The sequence below is a fragment of the Alligator sinensis genome, unplaced genomic scaffold (assembly GCF_000455745.1).
Source record: "Alligator sinensis unplaced genomic scaffold, ASM45574v1 scaffold5_1, whole genome shotgun sequence".
Lineage (NCBI taxonomy): Eukaryota > Metazoa > Chordata > Crocodylia > Alligatoridae > Alligator > Alligator sinensis.
In genome coordinates this window covers 44,269-70,732 of record NW_005842213.1, presented here as the reverse complement: position 1 = coordinate 70,732, position 26,464 = coordinate 44,269, and the positions used below count along the sequence as shown (strand labels likewise).

The following is a 26,464-nucleotide window of genomic DNA, read 5'->3' as shown; positions in this document are numbered from 1 at the left end:
CAAGACATTGAGCAAGATGGACCTATAGTCTGACCCAGTAAAAGGCAGTTCTTATGCTCAGCTGTTCTTTAACCACTACAGATTAGGAAGATGTTCATGGAGGCATATTACATCATATGTACCTTCTGGGGGGCACATGCATCTTCTAAACCAGGGATGTCCAGCTTCCAAGCAGCCACAGGCTGCATGCCCCATACAGGCCATATCAGGGTAAGTCATAGGCACCTAGACTGCTTGGATGCCTTGCTGCAATGCTGCACACCAGTGTGGGCATGCCCCCCACTGCTGCACCACATGCCCACACAGGCATGCACACTTTCTGTTACATCACATGCCCATATGGCCCTGGATTCACCCTCTGCTTACCACACTGTACACTACAACCAAAAGAAATGGGGAAAGGTATCCTGGAGCCTCCAGTTCCCGTTACAAAAGGAGCAATGGTGGAAGCAGCAGGAGCATGGGAGCTGCAACTTAACCCCTCACAAGCTGCATGAGGCCCATGGGCCACCACTTGGACAGTCATGTTCTAAAGCATCTTTTGGCCATTTTTTGAGATAGGATACCTGACAAGATGGATTTTAGGCCCAAAACATTATTGTGATCCCTAGGTTCCTGTTAAAATTTTCTTAATTTCTTTAAAGTATATATACATGTCACGTCTTCAAGTCTGTTCAGAGATATCAAGTAAAATATAAAGAACATTTCTTTGAACCAATCTCTATCGTAGAAAGAAGATATCATGATAACCAGTTTCCAGTTAATCTGTATGTCCCATGTGAGACTGGTTTGTGATACTACATGACATAATCCTAGCTATGAAATACCATGAATATAAGACCCTTCTCTGAAATGCAAACATCACAATGCAGATTCATAGTCCACTTGACTGCATGTAAAAGCTGGACTGGCTTTGCCAAATATACATCTTTGTTGTCAGAAATAAAATGAACTCAAACCCAATGATAACAGCAACTGCTATGAATTCTGATACTGACATCCCTTCATCACTGTCCATATTATATTTCATAAGCCTCATTCAGTCTTAACTCACGTAAAGCATGAAAGGTCACATTAATCTAGCATAAATTACATGATCATCAACTTATTGAAAGATTTTTTTGCAGGTCAGCCAAGTAAGATCATCTAGAAATTAAAGCATAAATCCATCCTTGTCAGCTAAATTTGAAGGTACAGGTAAATCTATGTTTTAAATTGAGTGCAATACAAAATTAAATACTGTTGCTTTAAAAATAAATAAATAAACCCAATTGTCATCCTTAGTAGATTCCTCTCACTTTATGGCTAACAATTATAAACTTTAGAATAACCAAAGTAGTCCTAATAGAGGTTCAAAGTGGCTGAAAACTAAACTACATCATTTGTAAGTTAATGCAAACTGTGCCAAAGGTCAAGGAGAGATACTAGATTTTGTTACATCAGTCAGAAATGTAGGGACACAGCCACAAAGTAGAACTCTTTATCCAAACTTATCCAGGCCTGCTTCTAGCTTAAAAATAATGCTGGAAAATGTACACTCCATATCTACATGAGTAAAGTGATGAAGTAGGCCATAGTCTATGAAAGCTCATGACTCCCTGAACAAGTTATGCCATCCTGCCCTTTCCTCTGCTTATCTGACTTGAGAAATTCAGTCTCCTTGTCAATGAAAAATATTCAAACAGTCAGTCTGGCTCTGGAAATTGAAATTAAAATAAATATTGATGCTTTTTTACCAGAAAGTAAATTAGCATTGCTTTATCTTGGTTTATAGAATCATTGAACCATAGAAAGTTAGGGTTAGAAAGGACCTCAGGAGGCCATCTAGGCTCAAAGCAGGACCATCCCAAACTTGATCATTCCAACCAGGGCTTCATCAAGCTGGGCCTTAAAAATCTCCAATAATTACTTCCCCCAATCTGCTGGCAATGCTCCTACCAATGTAGCCTAGTGTGTTATTAGCCTTCTTGGCAACAGGCACACTGCTGACTCGTATCCATCTTATTGTCCACTGTAACCCCCAGGTCCTTTTCTGCAGAGCTGCTGCCCAGCCAGTCAGTCCACAGGCTGTAGCATTGCATGGGATTCTTCTGTCCTAAGTGGAGGACTTTGCACTTGTCCTTGTTGAACCTCATGAGATTTCTTTTGGCCCAATTCTCCAATTTGTCTAGTCGCTCTGGGTGTGTCTACACATTGTCGTACAGCGATGTTGCTACAGCACTGTGCTTTAGTACTTCCTGTTGGAAGTACTAAACACAGCACAGTACAGGCAGTTACTGTGCTATGCATGCAGTGCATGGTTAGATTTCACCACTACATAGGTGTACTGGCACACTATAACCAGGGAGCATGCCATTACAGCGATGTAGCTGGAGATCACATGTAGACCCATGTGATTGCTGTCACCAGAGCACACCATATGGTGATGTAGCACATCGCTATATCACAGTAGGTTGACATATAGACACATCCTAGTGTATCTACTACACCCCCCAGCATGGTGTCATCTGTGAATTTGCTGAGGGTGCACTCCCTGCCATCTTCTAGATTGTTAATGAAGAAAAAACTAGTAAGATTCCAGTAGCTAATATGGCAATTCCTGCATAAGCAACCATATAACATTGTATTTTCACAAAGCTGAATAACAAAAAATAGCTGTTCATACACTCAGATTCCAATTTCCTAGTCGCCCCAGTAAATACTTCACTGTGGGTATGTCTACATGTGCAAATGCTGCTGTATGAGTCTAATCTGGAGTAATTTACTCCTGAGTAAACCCACCCAGGGCAAGTGTCTACATGAACGGGTACTTGGGAACAGATTTGCTCCCAACGGCAACAGCCCAGAGAGGGCTGCTCCCACCCTGCTCTACCCACCTGCAGCTGCCAGGGGGAGCTCCAGGCTCCCCTAAGTGCTAGCCCAGGGGCTGGCAGGAAACATGGGGCTAGGAGACAGCTGTCTCCTGGCAGGACCTAGGAGATTGTTCCCAGAAGCTACCTGCTGCTGGGGTGGGTTCCAATGCTGAAGCCCAGGCAGGAACACTATCCTGCTGCCATGGCAGCTCCCGGCCCTGGCTCTGTGACTGCAGGGTGGCAGCTGGGAGATTGCTCCCTGCCCCCAGGAGTTCCCTACTGCTGGGTCGGAGGGACATTGTCTTTGTCTGGGCTCCAGCACTGGAACCTACCCTGGCAGCAGGCTAATCCCAGGGGCACAGAGCAATCTCTGCCCCCTGCTGCCCAGCTGACCAGGAGCAAATTTGCTTCCAGTTGGCTATCTTTATGTACCTAACTGCACAGTAACTACTTGGCAATTAATTTGCTACCTGCATTTTCAGCAAATTACTGTGCAGTAAGCATCACCATCTACATGTGCAGACCTTTATTGTGCAGTAATTTGCTCTACCGGGCATTTAATTTGCTACCTGCATTTGCTACCTGCATTCCTCCAGGGGGATCCTAAAGGAATCACCAAATTAACTGCCAAGTAGAGCAAATTACTGCGCAGTAAGGGTCTGAACATGTAGAAGGTGATGCTTATTGCACAGTAATTTGCTCTATTGTACAGTAAAGCATTTCATGTAGATGCATCCTGAGACTGATAATTTTGATCACTTCTGAAAAACTAAATGAAATTTACTTAAAAGGACACCTATAAATATACCTAGGTTATTATGATGCTTGTATGCCTTTATCAAATATTATATATAAAATTAATCTTTTAAGTTGATTTATCAACAAGCTCTTCCTACATAGCTGAAGGGAAAATTTTTACCATAATCACTTTAATACAATGAATAGCCAAAAACATTGCCATAAATCTGAGAAATTGAAAATATTTTTGACAATAATGTTTATATTCATCTTTATCAAAATATGTTCTTTGTAATATTTGTCTTTCTGTGTATATGAAAGTGATAAAAAAATTATTTAAAAAGGTAACTACATAGGAAGGCTGTAAGCTCAAGAAAATGTAATAAGATGTTAAACTTCTACCTCTAGGTCACAATTTTGAATCCAACCACACGTAGACAGACTGAGAGTTGTTAAGATATGATAGCTATTTAATGCTCTATGAAGTGAACTGGCAAACTTATTTCAGCTTCAAGCTAACTGATTCAATGCCCTAAACCCACATTTTCAGGGAGTCAAATACTGTTTCTTGCCTAGAACTAGCCCCTGCATTTGGTTGAGCAGGGTATGTCAACCCACACTGCTACTGACAATGCTGTTTTCTCTAATAAGTAAATGAAGGACTTCCGGTTGCCAAATGTCAAATCTCATACATTCACAATGGCACATAATTCACTACTGAATGTCCAAACTTATAAACCTTCCACAGAACTCATTAAAACCAAACTGGCTTCATTGCCATCACTCGCTGAGAAAGTTATAGTCGGTGGGGGAAAGAAATATCATTTTGACAGTGACAGTGCTAGTTTGTTTGTTTGGGGTTTTTTTAATCAATTCAACGAAGGAGAAGGAAAGCTTCTATTAAGACAAGTTATTCACTGAATTATTTACTAGGGAATGTTATAGTTCCTGATTGTTTACTCACTGGTCATATTCTTGAAGGGAAAATTAAATTGCTTTGTGTTGCTTTAATAAGAATGTAGATCTCATTTTTTATAAAACTTAGTGTATTACATGCTAACATGAAGCACTGTCTTACAAAAATACATGTACTGTAGTACTATTCATTTAGGTTAACAATACTAAGGTCATTGAGAACTTAGTATTTTCTCACTGGGTGAGCCTATATGAGATGCTAACTGCACAGTAGCCCAATAACACTGCGCGGTAGCATGCCAGGCAAAATCCATGCTAATACATTACTGCACCATAATATTAAACTATTGAACAGTAAGCACCTGAAAAAACCCATGCACCAGTGCCACTGCACAGTACTAAATTATGCAAGTACTAAATTAATGCACAGTAATTATGGCACATTAATTAACATGTAGATGTGCCCACTGTGGCCAAAATTTTCATTAAGTGACTAGTGATTTGGAGAGTTAAATTTGGTATACTTTAAAAAGCTTCAATTTTTTTTCCAGATTTCAGCTTTTATATCAATTCCTGATGTAAAATGCGAAGTACCTAAAAATCACAACTCACTTTTGAAAATAGGAACTTAACTTTACTTTTCTAATTTCAACTTAAAAATGTAGAGATTTAACAAAAGGCAGTTAAGACCAGGAAAAGATGGCAAAAATAAACCTTTTATACTACCTGGAACATGTAGAGAAGGATCAACTAAATAGTTACCTAAGAAAAAGGATGGGTGTAGAATAGAGCCAAGATTTAAAACATACACAAAAGCCCAAAACACAATTCTCAGTTGAAAAACTTGCAGTTTGGGTTTAAAAGTATTTTAGTGTTTGGTAATTTTTGGCTAGAAAGTTTCAATCATTTTGAACCATTTTTTGTCTGTTTTTCTGTTGCAGAAGAATAAAACCAAAAAAAGAAAAGTAGTTTTTCAAAGGAAAAAAAAACCCTGTCTTTTAAAATCAGGCTGGAAGGCTTTCATTGTTTAAAAAATGGGTTTGCCTTCCTTATTAAGATATTATTACAATTCTCTTCCACTTGACTTTTGTGATGTTACCAGGACAAATATATAGTATTTATGACTTACAAAAAAGAGTAATGTAAATTTTTAAAAAAGATCATAACCCTTCCCCCCGCAAAAAAAAAAAAAAATACTGGTTGTTATGAAGTTTGATCAATCATGGGACAGAGTTGAGTGTCTAGAGATTCACTCTTATGAAGGAAAACATAGACTTTCTGATATTTGTGTCAGGGGGTAAAACACGGTAAGAGAATTAGCTGTAATACAGACAGAGCATTCCAAAATGGATGTACCCTGGCAGGACCTATATATATGGTAAAGAAGTGCAGGGGGTCTTGGTAAAGTGGAGGGGGGGCGGGGTGTATACACACACACACACACACACACACACACACACACACACACACCCTGCACTTTACCAAGACGCCTCCAATTCTGTGCAAACTGAGAGGAGCTTTTAACAAAGATGTCAGCAGATATCTGTTCTTGTAGTGGAGAGGCAGCAGGATGAAAAACATTGTTTAAAACAGATTTCTAAGCCAGAATATCTAAAGGTGATTTTGGCCATGTTGACAAGACAATACTGATTGTGCATAAATTGAGGGAGGAAGCAGAGGAACACAATATTTGAGTACAATATTACATTAAAAAATATTGATTTTCTGTTTGTGCCCATAAGTTTGTCCTTGGAGATGGATATGAGTGTAAACAGGGTGAGGAACCACTAGAAAACTACTCAGAAGGCTTGAAGGTAGCAGGGGGGAAAAGGCAGGAAAATACCCCAAGAAGTCATAGAGACCAAAGACAGATTACAATTTTTGGGGGGCCCTGGGCAAGAAGAAAATGATGAGAATCCCTCTCCCTCTCCTCCTTCCCTGGGCTCTAGCAGCAGGAGAAGCCTTCTTCCAGTACTGGTGGTGGTCCTGCGGAGGTGTGGACCCAGTTCTTACTCACTCACTGGAGTTTTACAGTGAGTGACATAAATTAAATAAGATAACTTATTTGCATATTTCTGATGTCTGGTATGCAGATAAGTATGCATATAAGTCATCTTCTTATATGCTTTATATTGCTATCCATAACTCACCAGTAAGTAAGAACTGCATCAAAATTGAAGAATACTTATCCTGTATCTGACCACACTGAATGTAGGCATTGTGGGAGGGCAGGCATCTGAGGGAAAACCTAGGCTTCCAGGGGCCCCTGATCGGCAGAGGCCCCTGGACCCAGGCCCTGCTGGCCCATGTGTTAATCTGCTTATGACAGAGACAGAAATTCAGGGATGTTACTAAATGTACTAAATGTGGAATCCACATGTTATAAGAAAAACAGAAGACATATGTACCTATTAGCAGAGGCAAAGATTTGTGGGTGATGTCTGTTATTGGATCAACTGCATGGTTGGAATAGTTTTAGGCAAGCTTCTGAATGTAAGGCATTCTTCTTCAGGTATTGGTAGTTTCACAGGGAAAGACAATTTTTTCAATCACATTTTTGTAATACCAAAGAAAAAATCTTTTGGTGAAATCAACTTTTTTAAAGGTAATTTCTATGCTCGACAGATGTGAAAGTAGCCAATAGTAGTCTGAGGATCTGTCTACACATAATCAGTACAATGGTGGCAGCCTTGCTACAGTCTACTCATCTTGACACTCAACATGCATGAACTCTCAGCTGAAGGGATCACTTGTAGAGGGGTACTAAAGAGTGTTGTAATGGGATTTCCCAGTAAGGCAATTGACATGTCAGTGCAAACAAAAATAGGATCTCGGGTAAGCTACAATTCTTTTCTCGTTTCTTCACCACCATGCCCATAACAGGGAAAAATACTATAATTTTGACTGCAGCAAAGTTTCTTACCATTTTGCTTGAAAAGTCAAATAATGAAAGAATGAATAAAACTGTTCAAAGAGAAAGATGAGTTAATCAAAAGGTTCTGGCTACTCATGCTTTTTCATCACCCATGCCACCTTCACTGCAGTTCACACCTGACAGGAGTTCCTCCACCCACCATCTTCTATCCATTTTCAATAGCTCCCCATAGTACTCCTTTCCTTATCACATACTATCACCATTTGCGTAGCACTGATTTCTTTCTTTTGGATGCAATACCAAATCTGTTCAGTAAATAGAGTTAAATGTATTTGAACAGTTTCAAAGAGAATTCATTAAACAGACTGGAAAAATGATAATGAACTGATGGAGTTTAATGTTTTTCTTTTTTTACTTTATAAGTGGCCTATCGGTGTTTTGAACCTGATAAAAAGGAGATCCTGTTTGGCGATTATTCCACATTATCAGCTGCTGCCCATGGGAATGAGGGAGGGCCTTGCAGTTGTATATATAAAGTATCCAAGCTTGAAAAGGCAAGCTGAGAAGGTGGCAGCAGCAGCACTGCCCTCTTCAAGTAGGTAGGGGAGGAGAGCCCTGAAAACTCTCTACCCAGGGCAGACACCATGCTTTGGGTACTACTGCTACTAACCTGCAGTTTTCTACACTGCACAGGTAAGTCTAAGATATCTAGCTAGACATGGCATTTCTTCTGATGGATATTTTACTGTGTTTTTCAAAGGAAAATGGGGGTGCACTAAAAAAGAAAAGTGTGAGATTCCACTATTACACAAACAATGCATGGGATTCAGATCTTTCTTTTCCCATCCTCAATGGAATTACAAATCATTGAAACTTGTATTGTTTCCCCATGGACGTTAAAAAATGCATCTGCACATTTCACAAATATATAACTGAAGAGAGTACAGGTTTAAAAATATGTTTCCTTCCTTGGAATTTCTGATTACTGAAACCCTTGCTGGATCATTCACTGTACTGCATGTAGTCAGTGAATGATGGCACTTACATACTTGAGACTAATATCTGCATAGACCTGTGGTGGATGGTATGTTGTGCTGATAAACAGCAATGGGGTTCCATCCTGCAGTATTCATTATGAAGTTCTCTACTGATTCCAGTGGGAGAACTGTACATAAACTCTCTATTGAACTGTGCCCAGAATTTGTACCCATTAAGATAAGGCAGAAGGTATTACATATGACTTAGAAAAAGGTGAAAATTTTTTTCCATCTGTCCTTGTAAAGATGACCCTTGTATTGGAAATTATTGTGGTCTTTGCTGTTCATATTTATTAACATATTTCTGTTTCATGAAGACTTTCCTTTCCTGGCCCAATCAATCCCTTTGGACACCACAGATACCCTTAAACATTTTTAAAGGGGTTGACAAATGTGTGCTGATTCTCTAAGGCTCTTATTTTCCCCTCAGAAGCATTTCTAGTGGATTATTTTAGTGCCTACCTTACATTACAATTGATTTGTGTTGCTTTAGACTGTGGTTTCCTTTTATTTGTTCCATGTCTGCTCTATAATCATCAGTTGTTACAATTGTTCAGCAAGCTGCCAAATATTTCATGGTTCAAGCTGCTAAATGCATAATTTATTTAGTTTTGTTTGAACAAAGTCAAATTTATTTCTCCTGTATTGTGCTTACCACACCTGATGGTCCATATGATACAAGCCAAGTAAGAGTACATATTGTTCTTGAATCAGAACTATAGCACTGGGAAAAAAAAGAAAAATCTGAGCAACTAAAGCCATTCTGTGGGCTTCCAATAATTCATCTCAGTTATGTAGTTATTAATTCAAAGTAATTCCACTGACCTCATTAACAACATTATAAGCAATATCAGAATCTGCTGCTGAATCTTAAGTTGAATTCAGGTTGTGTGTTTTGTTATCATCCTAGGTGCTTACATATTACTTCACAGTATTAGATATGATTCCCCTAATAAACCATCACAGAGGCTGAAGTACAGTTTTGATGAGAAAAAATACTACAAATTTACAGTGTGGTTTCAATGAATTGGTCTGGTTTCAATTAATTTCAGATAAAAAAGTCTAGTTTTCATATCAATTAAAAAAAAAAACCCATACCATTTTCTTGCATCACTAACTAGCAGGGCTGTGCAAAGCTTCAGTCCCTGATTTGATTCAGCAGAGATTTGGCCCCATTCAGTGGCCAAATCTCCAAATCTGAATCAAATCAGGAGTCCTTTTAATCTTTCCGAATCAAATGAGAGAGATTTGGAAAGATTCGGTGATTTGGACATAGACACAGCTTTAAATGTGTTTTTCTACATATCCCTAGGTAGCAGAGGCTCGTGAATGTTGCAATGGTGGGGCAGATGGAGCATCCCACAGAAGCGTGGGGGGCTCCCCAGTGCGCTGATCAGCAGACCTGGAAGTAGACCAGAAGCACTTCCGGTCCACTTCTGGGTGTGGCGGAGAGTGCACAGGGGGCCCTTCCACACCTCCCTCCAGCTCCCCCCTGTGTCTGGGGGGGCACCAGGGGTCTCCCCATGGCTGATTGCCAAGCTGGAGGGGTATGGGGGGGAGGGCCCTGCGTGCCCCCTGGCAGACCTGGAAGTGGACCGGAAGTACTTCCAGTACACTTCTGGGTTCACTGCTGAGCATATGGAGGGCCCTCCCATGCACACACACTTCTGTGGGACACTCCATCCACCCCAGCATCACAGTGTTCACAAGCCATGCTGGTGCCTCAAGGTATGTAGAAAAAACTTTTAAAGCTGTGTCTATGTCTAAATCACTGATTCTCCAAATCAGCATTGAATCTTTAGATTTGGATTTGGTCGAATCAAATCAGAGACAGTGATCCAAATCAATTAATCGAATCACTGTTCCTGATTTGGGTCAAATCGGAATTGAATAGGGCCTGCTTCGCATACCCCTACTAACTAGAACCTAAGTGACGGCTTAGAGGTGGCACCAATGCCTTGTCATTATTTCACCACCTCTCCCAGGTCTATGGCATGATGGTTAGGACACACTCAAGGAGATTTGGGTTGGAATCTCCTCTGGCAGATAAGGGAATTGAATGTGAGTCTACTATGTCCTAACTGACTGTCCCAGTCACTTGTCTATTATATTAAGGAGGAGAAGCACCACCTCTTCCAGGTATGGTTCAAAAGAAAGAACAATTTCTGAACAATCCTTTGAGAGAAAGGATGTAGATGCCCACCTTCCAGAGAGGTTTTCAGGATGTGGATTCCAAGTGAACCTCAGATCTGAGAGAGTTACTTAGGAGATGTCATTTCCTTGGTTAGTCTCCTTGGGTACCTATATACATACTCTGATCTGTTCTGATTAGGATGTGTTGGAACAGACTTGATTAATCAGGTTGTCTGGAGCATTCTAATCAAAACTGTCCAGCATGCCACAGTGTCTCATATGTTCAGTGTCCCACATTTCAAAATGATGGCAGGGGCATGCTCTAATTAAAATGCACCCCCAACCTTAGAGAATGTGTATAGCCACAGTTCATGACTAGACAAAGGGTGGCACACATGTTGCAGGTTGGTTACAAGTAGCTTGGGCAGCTGCTGTGTGTGGCACATGGGAGATAGGGAAAGGGACAGACAATACAGTGATGGGTAAGGCAAGGAACAAAACACAGAGAAGCAAATCAGACAGGGAGCATAGGTCAGGAAGCAGAAAACAGAGCAGCCAATCAGGCAGAGGAAGGGGATGGGAGTGGCATTTGGGGAAAGTGTGGAGCTAATTTGTGGCACAACTACCAAAAACATTGGCCTCCACTGGACTAGGCTATAGGATATTTCAGGGTGGATGCCAATGAGCATTAAAAATTCAGTATTAATTAGACCACTCAACTTGGAGAGGAAAAGACTTGAGTTCTGATCCAAAGACTGCTTCTCTTGTTTACATCACACAGTCTTTGGATAAAATACATAAACCCTCCTTGGAGCAGAGTCTCTTTCCCCTCTGGTGAATGTCCTAACTATAAGCAAGGGAAAATGCTCCCTTTCTCTGGCTCAACTTGAACAGGATTGGTGGTGAGTTCCCCACCTAGAATGGTCTGCAGCATGATGGTTAGAGCACTCTCAAGGAGACATGGGGTTGAATCTCCTCTGGCAGATAAGGGAATTGAATGGGAGCCCGCTATATCCTGAGTGACTGTCCCAGCCACTTGTCTATTATATTAAGAAGGACAAGCACCAGCTCTTCCAGGTATGGTTCAAAAGAATGAATAATTCCCAAGCACTCCTTTGAGAGAAAGGCTGTAGATGCCCACCTCCCCAAAAGGTTTCCAGAATGTGGATTCCAGATCTGTGAGAGGTACTTAGGGGATGGCATTTCCTTTTCAGCATACAAACTGGTTTAGACACTGTTCAAACATGTTTAACTCACTCCATGTACAGCATAGGGAGCCTAGATGTCCCTGAAGATGCAGGATACCACTCCAAGGCTAGACACTTAAATATTAAGCATTTCTGTGCCCAAGTACTTTATTGGCATCTGTATAATGGGGATAACAGTATATACCTACCTCACAGAGGAGGTCCAAGGGTGAATACACATAAAGAATGTGACACATTGAGGTGCTAGTGATGGGGGCCATATAAACATGATGTAGTAGACAGACTGTGTATCCAGCTACCAACATAATGATCCATGATCTCATACAATGGTCCCAGAATCTCTCCCTTGCAAGGAGCCATTTTGTGAGCCAGAGGTTTTAATATAACAATTTTATGTTTTAGACATAATTCCCATATTTCAGGGGAGATCAGAAAAGCAACCTCTGAAATAGTTCTCAAGCAAACCTTTAAAATATAATAACCATTTCTGAGGGGGACCTGCACTTAATTCTGGGCTGAACACTACTGAATTTTGGCTGCAGTGGAAGTTTAGGACTAGATCAACGTAAGACTTAAACACAAGCTTGGCGCTGCAACTCCTTTTAGACCCAAGCACTTGGTTTGGAATTCAAAATGCAACTTTAGGCATATATGGGGCCTGCATAATACATGGGGAGAGTAAGGTACGTCAGAAGGATGATCCAAAACAAACTCATATTTAGGGGCAGGCCAGCTAGAATGAGCCAACAAGGAGAATCTAAGCATAAGCATGTGTCTGAATTTGTGCCTTTGCTGGAGCTTAGGCACCTGAGTGAGGGCTGCAGGGAGGCAACTGTTCACTTGGGTTCCAGAACCCAGAGCCTTTTAATGACACAAGACCCAACTTGTCTTTCAAATAATTGCTTTCTTTTAAAACACAGCTGCTAGAGGTCACGGTGTCCACATTTATATAACAGCCTGACAACTGGATCATGCTTGCAGGGGGCAAGTGACCTGGGTTCTACAACCTCCTCAGTTTGAAGCAGGTCAAATCCATATTTCTCAACTGTAGAGAGGGCCCTAGCTACTAAGGTCTAGGCAAAGTGCAGGTGGTGTACCCCCCACCTTTCTTGTTGAAGTTGAGCTACTAATCAGAAAGGAATACAAAAGAGAGAGTGCAAGAGGGAGCCTAAACTGTAGCCTAGTGACTACAATGATTTCTTATGAGGGGAGTTACCTGGCCTCCTGTTTCTGCTTCAAGGTCTTTTTATGCATTTTAGAATACATATTCATTGAATTTAAAACTCTGGAATGGGATTCCAAGGGAAGTGGTGCTCTCCCTTACCTTGGGGGTCTTTAAAAGGAGACTGGACAAGCACCTGGCTGGGGTCATATGACCCCAGAGCTCTTTCCTGCCCAAGGCAGGGAGTTGGACTGAATGATCTATGAAGATCCCTTCTGACCCTAACAACTATGAAAAAACTCCAAAACCTGGAAACAGAAACCAGAACTCAACACCTAGCTGTGAACTCTAACCCCTGGGCTAGTATATACTAGAGTAGGCAATGCCCCCATGAGTGCTACATTTTGTGAGAAACCCAATCCTGTTGGTGTGTGTTAGGTGTACTCTGGACTACATATTTCACCATGTGGCTTCCATGATAAAACAAGTAGCTCAATCAGAGGGAAATCTGCATTGCATTGCTCCACTGTGAGCCCAAACTACAGCCCCAGTAAGAAATGCACTGATAGGGAAATACAGCTTAATATTTTGTTGAACTGAATCAAAATCAAACTCTTCAGGTCAATTCAAAACCAAAAAGTGAAAAATCTTTCAGTTAAAAATTTCTTGACAAAATAGAAGATTTTCAGCAAAAATGTAGAAAACATCAATTTGCTGAACTGTTTCCATCAGCAAATCATTCCAAAGGAAAATCCCTGGCCAGCTTTAGACACACAGGGCTTCCCTGAAAATGCCTTTCAGTGCAAGTATAGCACCTAGAATGTTATAAATTTGTCAAAAGATTTAAAAGAATAACAGGATGCTTTAAATAATCTCTTCAGAACTAGGAATGTCAAGAAGAACATTTCTCATGAGCAAAAATCACTGCATTAAATAGTTTGACTAGATCAAATCTGATAGGATCCAAACTGAGTGACAGGCCATCAGCAAATTGGTCCATATTTTATACACCAGAATTTTTAGAGCCAAACATTTAATACAGGTTTAAGGAATACAGGTTTAATGCACCCAATTCTCTGTGATATTTGATAGTAATGTCCTCAATGATTATTCCAAGAAACTCAATAAGAGTAGACTAAATTTAGCATTTTGACACTGGCTTTCTGCAACTCTGACAGCATCCAAAGACAGCATGCTATTTATTATGAGCTCAGTGATTTAAAAAGTTTGGGGAATCAAACATTTAGACCTTATGTTTTCCATCATTCTCATAAGAGGAGTCTTCTTCAGAACTGACCTCAGGGATCTTTCTCATGTCCTCCCTACCAAACACATGCAAGAGCCAGTTGTAACCACTCTTGATGTCTGTTGCTAAGAGTAGAACAGATTCAGTTTTCATGTTTTGGGTTTAGTTGCAGAAATCAAGGAACTGTACACCTGCTGATAATGGATTCTTGAATAAAGATATGTGTCTGTACCAAAGGGCCCTGCCAAATGTTCAAATTAAAGCTGGAGAGAAACCAACTATAAAGTTGTTACACATTTCCAAGCACTAACTTTGTAGCTGGTCAGCTCTTTTATAGCTGGATGGACAGTTTTATGGCATTATAATTACTTTGCACGTGTGGCTGATCTATATTTATTATGCCATTAACCAGTTAATTGTGTGATAATTACTTTGCACGTGTGACTGGTCTCACTTTGCACGTATGACCAGTCTAAATTTATTGCATGAATAACCAGTTAATTGCATAATATATGTAGTGTGTGGCAGGGGCCAAAGACTACACAAACTCAACAGCCACAATGGGCCTGAATCCTCAGCTGTCAGATAGCCAGAATACCTGGCTCTCTGCTACTCTGTTTGGCCTCTTTTTGCATGGGGAACAGGCCAGAATAAGAAGAAAAATTACTATGGCACACTGTAGGCTTGTATAACCCATCTGAAGTAGCTTTAAGTTGGCACAGCATGGAACAGCTAGTGATCTGCTTTTCTTTAAATTATACCAGGAGCTGTCCAGGGCTCCACAGATTCCCTATGGCTTTACAAAGCAGAAGTAAAGACAGTTATCATTAGGTCTGTCTTTTCTAGGTCCTAGGGATTAGTATGTGATTCAGAGATGAAGGAAACTGACGTTTACTTCTATAAACTCTACAAGCAGTAACTCTTACTCATGCAACAGGATTCTTTTAAAGATATGATTCCCCTGGGCTCTGTTTGATTGAAATATCAGGATCTCTCTCATGTGCCTGGCATCTATAAAGATTGCAGAAATATAAAGTAAAATATGGAACTTTACAGGTGGCCAAGGTATGGGGTCTCACAGAAGTTCAACAACTTAATTTTGAACTTCTTCCTTCTTGCAAACATTTTTGCAGAATTTAGCTTTTCACAGTCATTTGCCTTGCTACAATTTTGATTCCCCAAGAAAAAAATTGAGGATTCAAAAGCTGCACTGAAATGCATTCAAACAGCATTACCAATCATTGCATTAGTTATTTGCTCCATCAAGTTCTGCTTAATGCAGACAGCAGATGAAACCTGAGAGCAAAAGCTATTTTAAGCAATGATGAGTATGTTAAATATAGCACCATATAGAACAGGAGAGAGAACCTGACTCCTCCTTTCTCTCTCTGCCACGAACCAAGTGGTTAGTCTTGCTCCAGCATCCCTCAGGGAATGTAACTAGGTTTCAGTTATTATTTACACTTAATAAATATCTTGGTCTATGTACTACCTTCATATTAAGTTGTGTGGTGAGAGAGCAGTAGATGCAGAGGAATATTTAATTTCTGCAGGATACTCTTTGCTTTTTGTCATTTTGCTTCTTATCACCAGTTGAAAAAGATTATTCATTACAAGCACAATTACTGTTCTTCTCAGTATCACTACTGTACATCATACATCAAAGATGGGATATTGCTCTTAGAACTGACCCTGTTTTGAAGCATTTCTTAAGGAAATGAATATTCATTTCCTTTTTTCTTCTGAAGATAATTTATATATGATGCTTTCTCGTTTCACAGGATATGAAGCAAGATATATGTCCCAGCAGTTTTACCAAAGGCAGAAGTTTCTGAGAAGAGGTAAGAGCTTTGCCTACTGTTAAACATGTGTGTTGCAGGGCACATTTACATGAGAGGTTTACTGAGCAGTAGACTAATTAGCTGTGCAGTAACTGTCCCGGCATCTACACATGTCCCTAGGCTAGAGAAAATTAATAAACTCTGCAAGAGGGTAGTAATTGTAAATACAAGTATTATCCTGCTGTGCAGTAAAGACCTTCACAGGAGTGCACATGTAGACACTGGAGGGGGCACAAGGGTGCTTCAGTGCAGGGACTGCCTGCCTTCTAGCCCTGAACTGAAGCACCTTTGTGCCCCAGCCAACCCCTCTACAGCATGTTAAGCTGAGGGGAGCAGCTCCAGACTGGCAGGCTAACACCCAGGGCTCCCTGCCAGCTGGGCCTGCTCCATCCTGATTTACCATGCTGTGATCCCGGGCACACATGCAGTTGTGTACCCAGCAGCAATAAGCTCCAGAGCAATAATCTCTGGATCTTATTGCTGTGCATTGCTAGGCACACATAGACATGCCTGCAAGATGTAGTCAGAACCAGGGACTTCTGTATACTGTACAAAACACACAGCAAAAGAGAAATGTCTCTCTGGATCTTGTCATTTCAAACACTGCCTCGCTATCTTTACAAAATTCTCTTTGAAGACTCTGCCTACAGATAAATATAGCAATTTCTCTGAGCATGCTGTCTCACACAAATCAAAAGATACAGTGTTTTGCCATGTTAGATCTTGCCTGGGGACAGGCAAGTTTTTCTTACATAATGGGTTATTTAAAAGACACTAGATCTGAATGCAGCAAAATATCCATCATGTATAGAATACATGTGTATAATACATTCTAAAGTAGAGACTTGCCATACTATAAAATGGATTACTATTGCCAGAAAAGTACTTTCCCAGAGTTACATTATGACCTTAGTTTACATGGCTGTACAGGAGAATAGAAACATCTTTCCCCTTGTACAACCCCTGCATGGGCTAGACCTCCATGCACTTTGTACGGTTTCCCCAACATCACAGTCCCAATAATGCTAGAAGAACAGAAGCTCTTTCATCATTACTCTTCCCTTCCCTAGGCAGCAGGGAATAAGCAATGCAGTAACTCTGCCCGTGGGTGACTGGTGCCTCCCAAGTCTGGGGGGGCACCTGCAGACACCAGTGGCGGTGTTGGCGGCAGGGACAGAGCTGGCAAGCACCCACAGAAGGCGGAGCTGGTGAACTCCTGCAGATGCCACCAGTGGCAGCGGCCCTGTCAGGGGAGGCACATGCCCCTTGTGTCCCCCCTATCAGTCGCCTATGACTCTGCACATCATGTGGTCAGGATGGGAAGCAAAGCAGAGCAAAATGTGCTATCTCCCAGAAAAAGGGCTGTAAGCAACAGCTCTATCCTGATGTGAACATGACATGCTGGGGGATATTGTATATCTCCCTGGGGTAGGTGGTCCAACTCTCTGCCTTACTGTCAAAGCTTATCACATTTCCAGACCAAGATAGCATGACAGTATTAGCTCAGTTAAATCTTGTAAAGGAACAGGCTAGAGTCCAGGGGCAGGGAATTATTTTGGGCAGAGGGCCGTTTACTGAGTTTCAGCAAGTCATTGAGGGTCGCATGACAGGCAGCCCAGGGCAGATACATGTTAATTTTCTAAATTGTTTAGGGGTCCCGCAGGCCAGATAGAATGGCCTGACAGGCCGCATCCAGCCCCCAGGCCGCATTTTGCCCACCCCTGGGCTAGAAAGTCCTTTAGGTGGGGATTTATTTTTAAAATGCCATAAGCTCCTGAGTTCACAGAAGCCCAAAGCAAATTAAGATATGGCCATGTTTGCTTTATAATGTGTCAACATTTGGTGTGCAATATATTTAGTCTTTAATAGGTTGAAATACTTAGCAACAACAACAACACTAGTAATAATAATATCATCAGAACCAAACATAATTAAAATATTAGCTTTGCATCACAGCATAGTGATTGTGTACATTCTGTTCTAATTATGAGGAGATAGTTTCTGAAGGCAATGGATTAATAATGTTTACTAACCAATTGGTTGTAGGCATCCAAAACAGCATTAAATCTATAACAATATGGTACAAAAGGACCAAATGAGACATTATTATTCTACTGAGACACAATACAGGAGGTTAAAACTCCTGCATACTTACATCTGAAAAATCTCACAATAACTTTTTAAGTTTAAAAAAAAATAGACATCTGTTCTTCTGTCTTGAATAAATTATCTCTCATTCTCATTACTTGAAATTCTTTCTGGATGAGCTGTAATAATCTATTTTCCTCAAGTTCTATATTAAATTATTTTGTCTTCTTTCTCTGGGCTGTTAAAAGTTGCCATGTTCTCCCCAGAAGTGGTTTGATTTCACAGGTGGGTGATAAGATAATTAAATTTAGCTTTTTAGCTAAGGAGAATTCAGAATTGCATGGTTTACGACACTTATATTTCCCAATATTAATTATATGAAGATATAACTAAACTGTAACACTTTGTGTTCTCTTAGGTAGAGGAAGCAATGAATGGCTTGAACCAGGTCAGTATTTCACACACCATCATCAAGTTAAAAAAAATAAAGGATCTTGAAGGAAGCAAAATTCCCCAAGTTTTCTCCTTTACCATTTCTATCTCTGCTCCCTGTTTACTACTGCCCTATAGACCAAAATCAAGGTGCACAGATAGGCAAAATGACAAAGTTAATGGAAGTTACTAAGCAAGAATAAAACTCACAAGAAACGATATATATATAACACATGTAACTCCAAACTTGAATGAGTTTATCGGCATTCCCAAAAGCAGTAGTATAACTACAGGGTAGGTAAGTGGGAAACCAGCTACAGCATTGATTTAGGCAAGAAGAACCCCAAAATGGTATCCCTTAGTGAGTCCAAGCTGCCACCACTTCAGCAGTGACTCATGTTTGGGGAGCTCATGCCAAGCCATCAGCAGCCTGTGAGCCGACTGAAGCTGCAGTGATTGCTGCACAAGGAAATAAGCACTCAGCATATCCCTCCAGTTTTCTGGCATTCAGCACCTCACCTTCCCCCCAACCAAGGTATCCAAATTCCTGGTTATACCTCATCCCAATAGCTATTTATGTACAACTGAATTTTAATGAAATATTTTACTCCAAGTTATGACATTGTTCCTATTTATGGAAAAAAAGCACTTATTCCAGAGTTATGTTCACAAGTCCAAGCCAATTCCTCCACAAAAAGCTTCAAGCAAGCTAACATATTGCTAACAGATCCAAGCTAAGCACAGCATTAATACTAAATCATGCAAGGTTCAGCTTAAAAGACTATAGAAATAACCAATTCCTATTTTCCAGGAAGGAACTTCCAAGAGTACAGGAATTTAGAGGAAGAAGCTACCCTGCATTCAGGTACTGAATTGTTGAAATAATATTGCTTCACCTACCCTAGATAAAAAGCCACTGAGAATTTTAGAAGGGTCTCCTGAGAGGGCATTATGGTAAACAATGTATTCCTTACAGAGGGTTGAAAAATTAATTTAAAAAAACATGAAAAATGTCAATGTTTTGAAGTGGTTTCAACACTGCAGGCTCTGAAAGAAAGTGGTATGATTTTTTTAAAATCATTTATTTAAATCAGGTGTTCTAAAAATTTGAAAAAAATGTGCTACTGGACCTTTAGATTAAAATGTATTATGAACTAAATTATGAATGCTCTTATTTTTAAAACATTGCTATGGGTAAATTCTTACTTGATTTTACAAAACTGCTATGAAGAAGAAGCCCAAAATATTGAAAATGAAGGCTCTGAGACTGATCATGCAACTACCTAAGCAGATATTTGACTTTACTGACACAGGCGACTGGTGCCTCCTGAATCTGGGGGAGCACCAGATCACTGATGGGAGGGGGGGCCCAGCCGCTGATCGCTGACAGGGGTGGGGAGGGGGTCCCCCAGCGGCTGATCAACGAGCCAGTGGCGAAACCCGAAGTGCACTTCCATTGGCACTTCTAGTTTCACAGCTGGTTCTTCCAAGGGGTGCACAGCTGATCTCAGGGTGTGCACGTGCACCCGCGTGCACCCCCTACATGTCGCCAATGTTTACTGACATAATGCATCCCATTAACTTTGATGGGACTTCTCATCTACTTACGTATATGTGTAAATGCTTGCAGTGACAGGACATATGCATTACTACTACAACCAAAAAAAGTTCTCAGTGGGAGCATCTACATGTCCAGTTAATGGAACGCAACAGACTCTGGAGCAGTTTCTGCTAGAGTCAGTTGTACCCAAGTGCAGTGTCTACATGTGCACCTGGCACAGCAGCAATTTGACCTGGGGCGGAGCAAGCCCCTGGCTGGCTGGGCTGATGGGTATAGGTGGTGGAAGTGGGGACTAACAGAGCTTAGCCACCCCCCGCCAAATGCAGGGCAGCGGTAGGCCAGCAAGGTAGCCCAGCTGAGGGCTTCTGGCACAGCAGGGGTGGGGAGGGAGTGGGGCTGGGGGTGGGGCAGGCACTGCAGGGCTGGAGAAGTGTAGGACTGAGCCATGACTGGCTTGTCTGGGGGGCCCAGCTCCTGCTGCTACCCACACCTCAGGAGACATGGGAGAGTGTGTGCTCCTGGATCTGTGAATGCAGTTGGGCAGGCTGCCACTGCATACTGGGGCCAGAGCTGCAATGAGCTGTTCCTGGAGGGGGCAGCCAGGCTGGGAAGAAGCTCAGCCTCCGACCCAGCCCGCAGTGGCACCCTGCCCTGTCCCATGCAGATCTGGGGGCACACCCCCTCTGTGCACTCCTGGGATGCATGCAGCAGTGGGAGCTACCATCCCCTCCCCCAGCCCCCCCCCCAATTTTTTTCTCCCTCCACCTATGCAGATGGGGCACAATTAGCATGCCTGGTCAGCATCTACAAGTGTGATTCTGTGCAGTAAAGTCCTTCACTGTAAGATTCTCCTGTCCCAGAAAGTAATATCCAACAGTGGAGTTAATTAGTTTACTGCGCCCTAATACTGGTGCATGTGTAAACTGTGAGTCTTTACTGCAGAGTTAATTAGTCAACTCCACAGTAAAGAGCATGTGTAGATGTGTCCAGTGTCATAAAGTTTCTCTCTTCAAAGCAAAATACCTTCCCTGTTAACAAAAGTAATATAAGTTTAATAGTAACCAAAAGCTCTGAATATACAGTAAAAGCTTTGTTATCCAGCATGAGTGGGGTAAGGAGGGTGCTGGTTATCTAAAAATTCTGGTTATCTGGGCTTGCACATGGTGGCAGTGGTAGCTCAGGGTGGTAGATGGCGGCAGCTGTCGCTGCATGCAAACTCCTGCCCCGCCCCCCAATGTCTGGAAGGCCAGGCAGCACCTGTGTGGCCCACACAGGAGGGCCACTGCCCTTGCCCTTCCCCACCCCCAGCCCTGCTCAAGAAATGCTTGATGTGCATGCTGGAAATTCCAGTTAATAAAGTATTCCAGTTAGTCAAATGCCAGTTAACACAACTTTTACTGTACTGAATTTTACCACTAAAAACTTTCCTGACATCTATCCCTCACTAAGTTTGCAAAAATACTGAATCATATAAAAATAGGACTAAAAGGAACCCCTTGAGGTCATACAGTCCAACCCCCTGCTCAGAGCATAGTCATCCCTGTTTAGACCATTCCAGACCAGAGGCTGGCAATGTTTTCTACCAGCAGGCCAGCAGGACCCAACTCAGATCTGAACTGGGTTGGCACTAGGACCCATTTGCCTTTTCTTCCCATCACCCAAGTGTGGCATGCTGAGGGCAAAGCCTCACTGCTTCTGAAAGCCCCACTGCCCAATTGAGGCATGATGCCAGGAAATCTCCTTGCCTGCTTCTGCCAAAGCCACTACTGCCTCACTGTGGCACTTCATGGGCAGTCTCCTGTGCCTGAGTGTTGCCAAAGCCATGGCTCCACAGGCCAGATCCAAAAGCACTGCAGACTGGATCCAACCCATGGACCATAGACTGCCACCCCATTCTAGCCAATATGGGTATGGTTATATGTTACATTTAGCATGCTATATTTAGATCCTAATAAGCATTAATACAACTGTGGCTGGAAACAGATGTCTTTGGTGGAGTGCCATCAGCTATGCAACCATGTATTGTGCTCCAGGGAGGTCCAACTTGGGATGTGTCTGCAAGCAGGGAAAACTCAGATTCCCCACTCTACGTTTGCAGGTCCCTGCGGGGAAATCCCTCTGCAACAGATTTTCCCACCCCCACACGTTTGCAAATATGGCAGGGGAGACTTGCACCGGGGTCTCTGCTCCACATTTGCAGGTGCCCGGGGGGAAATCTATCTGCAAGGGATTTCCCTGCACATACCTGCAAATGAGCGGGGCAGGGGAGGCGAGGTGGTTCCCCCTCCATGTTTGCAGCCCACGATCCGCACTGCTGTCAGTAACGCATGCCTGTTGTCCTGTGGGCTAGCTCTGTGTGCTTCTAGCTCCTGCAATCTCTGATTCAGCCCCTGCATGTTGGAGCCATTGTGACGTGTAAACTAGGGGAAGTAACCACGTCCCTCTGGGGTGCAGGCAGAAGCTGCCTGCTGCAAGGGAAGCTAATGCCTGAGCCCAGCTCCAGGCAGAGCCCTGAGGGACATATCCAGGTTTTTGGTACCCCATGGGGGGCCCACACAATGGGAGCATCTGTGTGTGAGGCAGGGGAGAGGGGGGACCAGAGCTCACTGCTTTGGGGGCAGTGTAGAGGGCTGGGATGCCCATGCCAAGCCTTGACTTCTCCACAAAGACTCAGGCTCTAATGTGTGTCCTCTATCCCTGAAGCATCACTGGTTTCCCAGTCCATGCTGGCAGGCCTTTTGTGTCCAGTCCCAAGGCACCTAGCTCTTCCCCCCTGCTCTCCCTGAGCCAGCTCTGCACTACCCATGCTGCCCCAGGTGATGCCCAGGGGACACATGCTCCACAAGGTGGACAGAAGCTGTGTGGGGTGGGGGGAGGTAAATGTGACCACAGAACAAGGAGACTCCAAGCACCACCTGCTATGCTCAGACATGCTCCGTCCCTGCCAGCCAAACCTGCCCTTGCCCTGAGAGCAAGCAAGGAGGAATCCAGCCTCCCACACATACAATACCCAAGCATTTCTGCTTTCTGACAGTCCCAGTGAGCAGAAGCAGGGAAAGCAGGGTTTCCAGACATCTATACGTTTCACAGGCAGTGAAATAGTTTTACAGACTTTATGGACTCAGGTTTTTAACCTCTTCTTTTACAGATTGTCCATAAATTTACAAATGTTTGGCAACCCTGGGTACAGTTTTGGGGGCACAGAGGATGAACATTTCTATGATTTTTTTTCCATACTGTCTGTGCCCCATAAATACATAAGTGTCCTCCAAGGGTGTCAGAGCACCTTTCATAGTACTGTGTTGACAAACTTTTAGGAAGAGAGAAAAATAAAATGATTTAGTGGAAATTCCATTTAGTTACAAGAATAAGGGAAAAGTAGTACAGGCTCTTAGATACTATGGAAAATATCCTACCTACATTGCAAAAGAAAAAATCCATGCGGTCTGGCAGCTATTTAGATTCTAAGCCCATCAGCTTTTCCTGCTATTAGGATCTGCACGCTAGTGTTTAGACTAGATTTCAGTATCAGTACACATAGCCCAAAATAACCTTAATTCATCTTGTCTTTCATGTCTTTGCAGCATTGAACAAAGGCGTGTGTTCTACCTGGGGTGGAGGGCACTTCTCAACCTTTGATAATTTTCTGTATGACTTCTTTGGCTCCTGCAACTACATTCTCGTCACCATATGTGGCGATGTCGCCCCAGACTTCAACATTCAATTCCGCCGTGGCCTTAACAAAAAAATTGCAAGGATCATAATAGAACTTGGACCTACCACCGTCACCGTTGAAAATGGCAACATTTTGGTCAAAGACACTGGGTAAGACTCTAGGATAAATGGAAAAGACAGTGCTTAAGGAAAGGTGAGGAGCCTGTCAGTCACACTATATCGGTTTGGCAGAAGGCAGGGCAGAGGGGCACTAACTTGTTCAGAAAGGCATAAGTTTTCATAGGCAACCGCCACAAGCTTGTGCCTTTCTGAAGAAGTTTGTTTCTAAAGTGCTGCCCTGCCCTGCCTTCTGACTGATTTCAGACTAACATGACTAACTACCTCTTTCGACTAAATAGGTCGATGATTGAAGTACAGAGAAAACTCAATCTACTATATGCCCAAAGTCAATGAATAAAGCTATAAAAGTTAAATGTAAAACCACCTAACCAGACATTGACCTCATCTCCTCTTGCTAAAGCAAGCTATAACCCCCAGATAAACATTTAGCTGACAGTCTTTTGAATTAAGTATTGAAGATAGTTTTGCAAAATTTAGTGAAGAGAGGCAGAATGAAACTTTTTTCCTCTCCAGTTTCAAACTCACCTAGATCAGCTCATGCCATCAGTAAAAAGAGAAACAGAGATTTTGCTGCATCTTTTTTTGAGCTCAGATAAGCTAGAACATCAGTGATTGTGAACTCTCTTGCTCAAGTGACAAAAAACTCCCAATCTCCCATGGTCAGCATCTGTTTACATTACTCCTAGAATGATCCCCTCCAGAAAGCAGGAATTTAAGGAATTAGACTACAGGGAAGCTTTGGGAAATGTATTGGCTGGGTTATGCTTCAGTCATTCATATAGTCTGGCCTCCAGAGAGTGAAATTCCCCTTGTAAGAAGATGTAAGAAGTTTCATCATTGTTTTCCAGCTAGGCAGCACTACATTTTTAACTGTAGACACACAGAATGGATGTCTATGGGGAATCTGTATTTTATTTTGTACAATGGTCACTGGCAGAAAAAGATGACTTTCAGTTATACCTCAACGTATTAAACTGCTCTAAGTAAAAAAAAAACTAACGTTTTGAATTAGCCTTCAAGAGTACCTTTGGAAATGAAAGGCACTAGCCCCCATAGCCTGCTTTTTAAGCTTGTTATTCCTAGAGTATCAATTAAATAAGTATATTTTATAGCTAAATATATTAGTTCTTTATCATCATTGCCCTGTAGGGCTACAACTCATCCACCAGAACACAGGCTTCATCCTGAAACCTAAGTCTTCTGTGTATCCTTGAGATTGTCAGGGTCCCACACTAGTATAAATCTTGTTTTAAAAGATTTTGGCTCACATAACCTTTTCTGGACAATCACCAGCAGCCATTACTCTTTACAGAGACTCTGTGTGAAGACATGTGAAAATCCTGCTGCTTTAGAAAAAAAACAAATCAAGTTGGGCGCAACAAGAAGTATATAGTATTTTTTACTCACAACTCATGCGTACAAATCTACTTCCCTTTCCACTGGCCAATTTTTAATTGTATAAATTGGAACCTAAGTGTGGATTATTCAAAAAGAGTGGATTGTCTTGCATTGGGAATCATTTTCAAGATGCCTTGAAAAAAGTCATTGCTATAAAATAACAAAGCTCGTTTTTGTACTGATGCCAAGTAATATATACAGATAGCTTATCTCCATTAGGAACAAAACTGTTCAGTAGCACCTGGTAGAACATCCATATATTGCTGTGATAAAGCCATTTTCCCTCATTACAGTATCATCAAGTTGCCATATACCAGCAATGGTATCCAGATTTCACCTTTCGGACACAACATCCGCATGGTGGCCAAGCTGCTGGAGATGGAACTGGTAGTCATGTGGAACAATGATGACCATCTCATGGTGAGTTAAATGTCATCATGAAGACAAAGAAATTTTCCCCTGATTTTCTAGAATGCTAAAATTACCCTATTCCAAAATGACTGTTTTTGCATGCATTCATTATTTTTGTATCTGCTGGAAGATTGAATGTACCCCTTAAAGGCCTTAAGCATATGGAATGATGACTCATAGGCCTAAATTGCAGTGTAAGAGTTTACTCACTTTATTGATACAGTTATAAGGAACAGTTGTTGTATATAAAAACACACAGAATCCATTTTTTCTCATTAGTTATAGCACAGATTAGTCACAGTTGCTCCCATTACCCTCAGGTGCTTTTCTTCGTAGAGGATGTAACATTAGGACTCTAGATATAGGAATAAATTATTTGGAATTAAGTTGAAGACCACAGTTGTTCTGACACTATGATCTGGATAGTGCTCACAACCTTTAATTAAAGAAACATATTATAGCTTATGATAGACCAGGGACTATTCCAGACCATTATCTTGTACTTCCTTGCAGGAAACCCAAGCCTGCCATCCAGTCATTGCCTACTAGTCCCAGATGACTGAACAACCACAGATAGGGAGAGGGCAGAGGATGTAGCAATTCTTTTTTTTTTTTTCAAAGTACGTGTATCTGTAATTCCTCTACCGACATATACAGTCATTACTCTTAGTTCTGTTTCCAAATAATTTCTCCCACAGTCAATACCTTTTTATCTTCATAGTTTCATAGTAGCTAGGGTCAGGAGGGACCTGAACAGATCATCTAGCCTGAC

At 41.8% G+C, this 26,464-nt stretch overlaps 1 protein-coding gene across 1 annotated transcript in view; it reads left to right on the top strand.

Annotated features, from left to right (window-relative positions):
* MUC6 (mucin 6, oligomeric mucus/gel-forming) overlaps positions 1–26,464 on the top strand; it is a gene marked incomplete at its 3' end in the record, with an annotated part of 92,634 nt that overhangs the window by 24,605 nt on the left and 41,565 nt on the right. The window contains exons 2-6 of the mRNA XM_014521416.1: positions 15,948–16,007; positions 18,514–18,543; positions 19,339–19,392; positions 23,673–23,913; positions 25,575–25,701. Coding sequence (XP_014376902.1) covers positions 15,948–16,007; positions 18,514–18,543; positions 19,339–19,392; positions 23,673–23,913; positions 25,575–25,701 — 512 coding nt within the window. The remainder of the gene's footprint in view (positions 1–15,947; positions 16,008–18,513; positions 18,544–19,338; positions 19,393–23,672; positions 23,914–25,574; positions 25,702–26,464) is intronic.